Below are 7,552 nucleotides of genomic sequence, written 5' to 3'. Positions count from 1 at the left end.
TCCATCTGAGCGTGTCGGGACTTTCAAAATGGCGCCTCGGGCGGCACCCCGCCTGACCTGCCAAAAATGGCGGCAGAAAGGGCGGGAAAAAATCAGGACCCCGGTGTGTAGGCATAAGATGCCTGATTACATCGCCGACGCCGATCCGCTCGCCGACAATTTTCCCGGATGTTTCAGAGCGTGCCGACAACGGCCGCGCGGTCCGCGGTGCCGCGGGCGTGAGGGCGCCGGCGGGCGCGGGCAGGCGTTTTACGTAGACGCCTATCCGCCGGGGTCCTAGAGAGGCCGCCATCTTGAGCGTGTCGGGACTCTCAAAATGGCGCCTCGGGCGGCACCCCGCCTGACCTGCCAAAATGGCGGCAGAAAGGGCGGGAAAAAATCAGGACCCCGGTGTGTAGGCATAAGATGCCTGATTACATCGCCGACGCCGATCCGCTCGCCGACAATTTTCCCGGACGTTTCAGAGCGTGCCGACAACGGCCGCGCGGTTCGCGGTGCCGCGGCGTGAGGGCGCCGGCGGGCGCGGGCAGGCGTTTTACGTAGACGCCTATCCGCCGGGGTCCTAGAGAGGCCGCCATCTTGAGCGTGTCGGGACTCTCAAAATGGCGCCTCGGGCGGCACCCCGCCTGACCTGCCAAAAATGGCGGCAGAAAGGGCGGGAAAAAATCAGGACCCCGGTGTGTAGGCATAAGATGCCTGATTACATCGCCGACGCCGATCCGCTCGCCGACAATTTTCCCGGACGTGTCAGAGCGTGCCGACAACGGCCGCGCGGTCCGCGGTGCCGCGGGCGTGAGGGCGCCGGCAGGCGCGGGCAGGCGTTTTATGTAGACGCCTATCCGCCGGGGTCCTAGAGAGGCCGCCATCTTGAGCGCTGCCGCAGGGCTGGGTCCCGGCCCGCGGGCCCTTCCGCCATCCTGAGAGGGGCACGGTGCAGTACCCGCCCGTGTCCACACGGCGGCAGCACTGCCGCCCAACTCAGCCCGGCACTGCCGCCCTGTCAGGGACAGACAGAGAAGGGAGAGAGTTCCAAGCACCAGAGTCCCCACCCGTCATAAAATCCTCTCAATGAACGCCCCAAAAAAACCCCGACCCAAACTAAAAATGCCCTGCCTCTGACCAAATGAAAAAAAAACCCTTTTATATATAGAAATCATCTATTTTTTAATATTTAATTTATAGTCATAATCTAGACATATTTCATATATTCAATTTAATTGCTATTCTATTTATCATATATACAATATTATTTTATTATTCATTATATACATAGATTTATATTACTAATGGTATTTCTATTTTATCTATATCCATCTATATTTGTAGGTTCATAGTTTTTAATATTATTTCTTTAAAAGCTCTGCCTCTAACCAAATAGAAACAAAAAACTCGATTATTTTAAATTATATTTGAATATATTTTTTTATTTAGTTTTCATATTTATATCTGTAGATTTATATGTCTATATTGTGTATTCTATATTTATATACTATTTAACGTATTTTTTACTAGTATATTAATATACTATATGCTATTTACATTCTATTATAACATACTATTTAATATAACATATTAAAATCGATAAATTATTTCTATTACATACTACATACATGTATTTTATATTTATATTTATTTCTATATATTTATACTTACATATATATATGCATATATAGTTATAATAATTTTATGTCAGTATCTATTTTTGCATATTTGTATATTTTTGCCTATATTATTTATATTATTTATTAAAAACCCTCCTCTAACCAAATAAAAAACAATAAAAAATTCCTTTTAAAGTCTAAATATTTATATATTTCTATTTTCATAACAAAATATAATGTAATATATTTATATATTGGTTTCTTATATTTGCTTCTATATTTTTATTCTTTATCTTTTCTATTTACAGTATCTATAAAAAAACCCTACCTCTATCCAAACACAAACCAATAAAACATTCCTTTTAGACTATATTTAGCTGTTTTTAAGGTTCTGTTTTTCATGCATTCTACACCCACCCCTCCCTCTCAATGTTCTGGCACCCACCATGACCCCCCCCCCATGCCCGACTCACCTGCTCCTCCAGCGCAGCCCGGCTCCCTCTCCCAGGGACCTTGGGGTGCCCCAAACCACGTCGGAGCCCCCCTCAGCCTTTTTTCCTCACCCCAAAGAAGGCACAGAACGACTCCAACTGCCCTGGACAGCAGCAGGGCACTTGACTGCAACCCCTCCATGTGTCCATCCCACAGAAAGTGACTCTGCTGACACCAGAAAAGGGAGGGCAACCCCCACAAGGGCTGAAGTTCCTCCCCAGCCCTGCAGACACAGGGGACAAGGGGCAGAAAGGAGGAGGGGCAGCAGAGAGGACAAGGGAAGAAAATCAACATCAAGGTGCACGATGAAATGGAACCCCCCCTAAAAAAAAAAAAAAAAAGAAGAAGAAAAATGAAAACGAAAAATAACCAAAAAACGAAAAGAAACCCCTGGCATGCTGGATGGGCAGCACAAGAGGGAGGGATTAAAAATGAACAGGGACAGTGTCCTGGTTTTGGGCAAATTTGGGGGAAAACCTCCAGAAGGAGCCCCCAGACAGCAAACCCCACGACTCCTCCCCCCCACCCCACCGGGTTCGGGAAGAATTTCCTCGGAGAAGAGTGGGAGAAAAAAACCTCTTTATTTAACAAGCAAGACACTCCCCAGCACAGGGAAAAAAGACAACACCAGCTGACAAAAAACTCTTTCACCGTTCTGAAGGGATGACGAGTTCAATCTCTCTGGCGAGTGGTCGCCCAGTTATCAGTCTCTGGCGCTTGGGAATGGCTGCTGCAGGTGACAGAGTGTAGACTCCCGGTGTTTCTTGGGGTTTCCCAGGTCCCCGTCCGGAACAGGTTCAGATGGTATCCAGGAGAGGGAGGGGACGGGGTGGAAGAGAAAACAGTCCAGGGAAAAAGTTGGACTGCCTAGCTGAACTAACTAATAAGAAAAAAGCAAGGGCAAAGCGAAGGAAAGAAAAAGAGGCAGAAGCGAGCAAGCAGGCAAGCAAGCAAGCAAGCAGGCAAGCAAGCAAGCAAGCAGGCAAGCAAGCAAACCGAGCTAAAACCTCTCCTAAACATAGACCATGGGGGAGGTGAGCCGGCTGATAACAAGACAAAACAAAGCTTCACTCTCAGAGTCAGTCCTGGAAGCACAGGACATAATACCAAACATAATCAGGACACATGATTGGAGATAGAAACACCATAACATCACCCTAGGACAGACAGTGACCGGGACACAAGGATCCCACGGGAAACAACGGCACAGGGAGCACCACAGAGGCACAGAGAAGGACGGAGAAAAGACAGAGAGTGCCAAACACACAGCAAGGACTGAGGGGTACCATGACAAAGAGGGAACCCAGGAGCCAGAGAGGAAGCGAGCACAGCCCGTGCGGGGCGGGCAAAGACGGGCAAGGAGCAGCACAGGCACGGAGACAGAGAGGCACGGCCAGCAGGACAGAGGCTCACCAGGAGAGGGGCACAGGATGGGAGGAGCACCGGGCAGCGCTCCTTTAGGACAAGAATATTCACACACACAAGCAATTCCCTCATTTGCACCTCATTCTTATTTCACACCCCCCCCCCCCCCCCCCCAATAAAAAATTCAGCTCATAGCACAGGCAGCTCTGGCTTTTCCCTGCACAGTATTTCTACCAGGGACCTGGCACAGCACGCGGTCGCGAGTCACCTGAATCAATCCTGATTTAACATTTCAAAGCTTCTCCCTCTGCACTGCACCTTCTCAGACCCGGGCTGCCATGTTCCACTCCCCTCATGGCCACATTCAAGAACAACTGTGCCATTCTGCAGAGAATTCCCAATATGACTCACATGTTATCAGTGGGCAGAAAACTCTTTGGGCTTCAGTTCCACCTCTCACCTGTTCCACGTGGAGGGAGGACAGGCATTTGTCACACATCACAGCAGCAGTGATGGATCAAGGCTTTTTTTTTTTTTTTTTTTTTTTTTTGATTGAATAAAAGGGTAAGAAAAAACAAACCAGGTCTCATACAAATGTCTTGAAACACCATTAAAGCTTTTAAACCCAAGGAGACCATCGTGATTCCTGACTTCAGTCTTCTATTCATACTGGTTTTGGCATCATGAAATCAATCAGAGTCTTTAAAGAAATACTAAATCATCATGATTAAACCCCGGGCTCCTGGTCATTTGCACTTACAGCCCCTTGTAGGAAGCTCTCCAGCCTTTTTTTCCCATCCTACGTTGGACAGAGGATGGCTGTGAACCGCACGCCTCCGCACAAACAGTCCTGCCGGTTCCTCAAAAAGTTTAAAATGCCTGTGATAAAAATGATAGAAAGTAATACTGCCTCTCAGACTGTTCAAGAAATGGGAAGTTGGACTTTCAATGTCCCACTGAGAGATGCCAAATAAAAGCTTCCCCATGAGCTCGCACAGAGTAGTAACATTTCTTGGACGAAACTAAACTAAGATATTTTTTTTGACCAAACAAGATAGGTCTGTATGAGAACAGCTCAGGAGGCTTTCAGGGCTCGCAGTGATGCTGGCAGAGCACAGAACGTTAAAGATGAAGTCTTAACTCCCTGAATTAATGCCCTGTGGTAGCCAAAACCTTTTGCAAAGACACATAAGACTTGCTTCTCCTTGTTTCCGAGTTCCCAAGCCGTCCTGTAATTCGTCACCTGCACTAGTGCAGACCAATCTGCCGTGGGCAAGGAACAGATCCGGCTCCTGAGCTCCAAGCCACGTGTCCCCGATGGAAACCCAAGTCAGGAATACAAAAACACCTGTGGAAGAAAGACGAGAGAAAAATCAGAAGACACAGATATTCTTCTATTTCCACACAGAAATACCGAGCCAAGCTGTTTACCTCTGGGACTCTGTTTTAAAACAGCTCCCCAGCTCTGTTCCTAGATGGAAAACGTGGAGTGGCTTTGCCCATGCAAAGCCAATGAGCCTCCTCACAAGAAGGAACAAACCAGTTTCCTGCTAAATCAGACACCTGGAAATCTCACCTGTCACATGCTGTCATGGACCAGCAAGAGGGATCAGCATCCAGGCCCACGTGGACTTGTTCATTCCTGGCTTCTAATGCAGCAGGGACAACAGCACTGAAGGGAAATGATCACGTCTTCATTTAAAGAGAACCCAACTTCTTCATCAAAGCCATCACTGTCCTCGATCAGGACATCCACCATATCCAGGACATCTAATAAGTGAAGAAAAACATCAAAGCAAGAATCCAGACTAACAGGAAAAACAACAGACGTAGAATGCAACACTCCAGGAATACAAGGCATCTTTTTAATTCTTTTTAATAAAAAAAAAAAAAATTTAAAAAAAAGTATGAAAGCCACATTTGTCACACAATACAACGTTAAGTGCAACCCCTAAATTACAGCTGAACCTTCACTCTGCCTTTCAATGCTGCTGTCCAGCACGGAGCAGCTGTGGCTGCTCCTGGATCCCTGGATGTGTCCAAAGCCAGGCTGGACACTGGGGCTTGGAGCAGCCCGGGCTACTGAAAGGTGTCCCTGTTCATGGCAGGGCTGGAACTGGATGAGATTTAAGGAGCCTTGCCGGCCAAACCACTCTGGGATTCCATGACTCTGTCAACAGTCCCAGGCAGAAGGGCTAGATTTCCATTTGAGTTCAAAAACGCCGCTGCAAGAGCATGAAGAGAGATTTCAAATACCGTTCAAGTGGCACAACCACGGCAGAAATTACTTTCAGAGGTAAAGCGGCAACTTGGCAATTCCACTTCGACTTCTGATACCAAGAACACGTGGAGAGCTGAATCCTGGAGGGCCCTTACTTAACAGGATTGCCAGAGTTATCCATCCCCAGTTTGCTGATTAGGGCTAGAAAGTGTATCCCCAAGTCATGGAGTTGGGATGTTGACAGGTTACCACATACCATCAATGTGAGAGACGGGGATGCTGATGTTATCAGAGTCCTGTTTAAACAGAGCCACCTGGAGCGTGCTGGCTGCCTGAACCAGGTCTGCTGCCTTGTCAGTGTAGGGACAGGGGTTGGCCACCAGCTTCAGCAGGATCTGTCAGCAAAGGTGGGGAGAAAGGTAAGTGCACCTGCTGGCTGGCAAGTGCAGGGGAACCACACGGTACTGAGAACGACCACGTGCTGAAAGCTGGGCAGCTTTTATGAGGACAACTTCCATAGCACTTCTGCAGGATTCTGTCTACAGTTCCTGCTCTACAGGCCACACTGATGGAAAAACAAAAACCCACCACAACTTGGCACCTAGATTGCGACCACACACCGAGTACCTGGGCAGACCACAGTGGAGGCAAAGCACTGGGCATTCAACATCCTGAAGAGTAAACAGCAAGTGTCACCTTTCCTTGTCAAGGACCACCATCTACTGAGCTCTGATAATGTCGGCACCTAAAGAGGAGATCAAAGCTACCCACACCTACACCACTCTACCCTTACACCAACAATGCTGTAATAACAGCTGATCTTTTTGGATTTCATTTTCCTACAAATCATTTGGCTGCCCTCCCACTGAACACAAGAAGGATGCCACCTCCGTATAAAGAATCCCAAACAAGGCTTTTCTCAGAATTCATTCGCTGGTCTTTGACAGGTTTCTCAACAATAGCAACAAGACCTCCAGTTTCCACTAACACTATTCTTTGCATTTTTTTATCCAGCTGATTTGAACACCGTTACCTTTTCCAAAAACTGAATCACTGCTTCCTTCTGGTCTTCTTTTGTATTATCCAAGTGCTCCAGCCAAATTGAAAGCTCCTTCCACGTGTACTCAAACGCTCCACTGTCACGTAAAACCTGTCCAGGAAACAAAGGAGGAGGTGTGTAAATAAACCTCAAAACACCTAAAATACAAAACCCCGAGGGATGCAGATCTTTTTCTATAGTTACCTTCATGCTTCCTTCTTTTAGGAACGAAAAGAAGAGCAGGTTGATGAGGAGTCGTATCTGCCGCTCTCCTCACCCTCAGTTCAAGAGGCTCACTAGGGGGACTTCAGCTGCATAGTGGACAATAAAAATCCTACTTCTGTAATTTTTGGAAAGCAGGTTATACTGCTTTCAGAGGGCCGTACAGCTTTCTATCATCACAGGCAGTTAAAAAAAAAAGAAAAAAGCACCTTCAAAATAGCCTGTAGGGGAGTTTTAGAAAACTACCGATGAAACAGAGGAAAATCATTGCTAAATTAAACCTGAATCAGGCTACTTGTACTTAAAGCAATCAGGCAGAGGGATGAACAGTCACATAAATGAGCAGTGGGCTGTGACCACAGCAAGGTCCAGAGAGAAGTGCAAGTTGCTGGGGGTGGTGAGGAAGACCAACAAGTCCCACACCCTAGAGACAGGCTTTGACGTGCCTAGAAACTTCCCCCCGCTTTCCTGCTCTCCAAATTCAGGCCCTGACTGCGAGCACCCAAACTCGGTGACCCCGAGCTCCAGCTCTACAAGCAAGAAAGGAGGAGGGAGAAGAGGAAGGAATCCGAGTGACACCAGGGTTCAACTCCCTCCCCCTAAGGCCCAGCA

General features: G+C 47.4%; 1 protein-coding gene across 1 annotated transcript; it reads right to left on the bottom strand.

Annotated features, from left to right (window-relative positions):
- Window positions 1-3,984: 3,984 nt before the first annotated feature.
- LOC148217506 (nucleolar pre-ribosomal-associated protein 1-like) lies at window positions 3,985-7,081 on the bottom strand. Its single transcript, XM_088158586.1, has 4 exons — window positions 6,713-7,081; window positions 5,936-6,074; window positions 5,035-5,228; window positions 3,985-4,806 (listed from the first exon to the last, which is right to left on the bottom strand). The coding sequence occupies exons 1-3, from the start codon at window positions 6,926-6,928 to the stop codon at window positions 5,095-5,097; spliced, it is 489 nt and encodes a 162-aa protein (XP_088014712.1). The 5' UTR covers window positions 6,929-7,081; the 3' UTR covers window positions 3,985-4,806; window positions 5,035-5,094.
- Window positions 7,082-7,552: the final 471 nt, after the last annotated feature.

This window comes from Sturnus vulgaris, unplaced genomic scaffold (assembly GCF_052056855.1).
Source record: "Sturnus vulgaris isolate bStuVul1 unplaced genomic scaffold, bStuVul1.hap1 Scaffold_770, whole genome shotgun sequence".
Classification (NCBI taxonomy): domain Eukaryota; kingdom Metazoa; phylum Chordata; class Aves; order Passeriformes; family Sturnidae; genus Sturnus; species Sturnus vulgaris.
The sequence above is the reverse complement of the archived record's forward strand: the minus strand, read 5'-3'. Positions and strand labels throughout refer to the sequence as shown.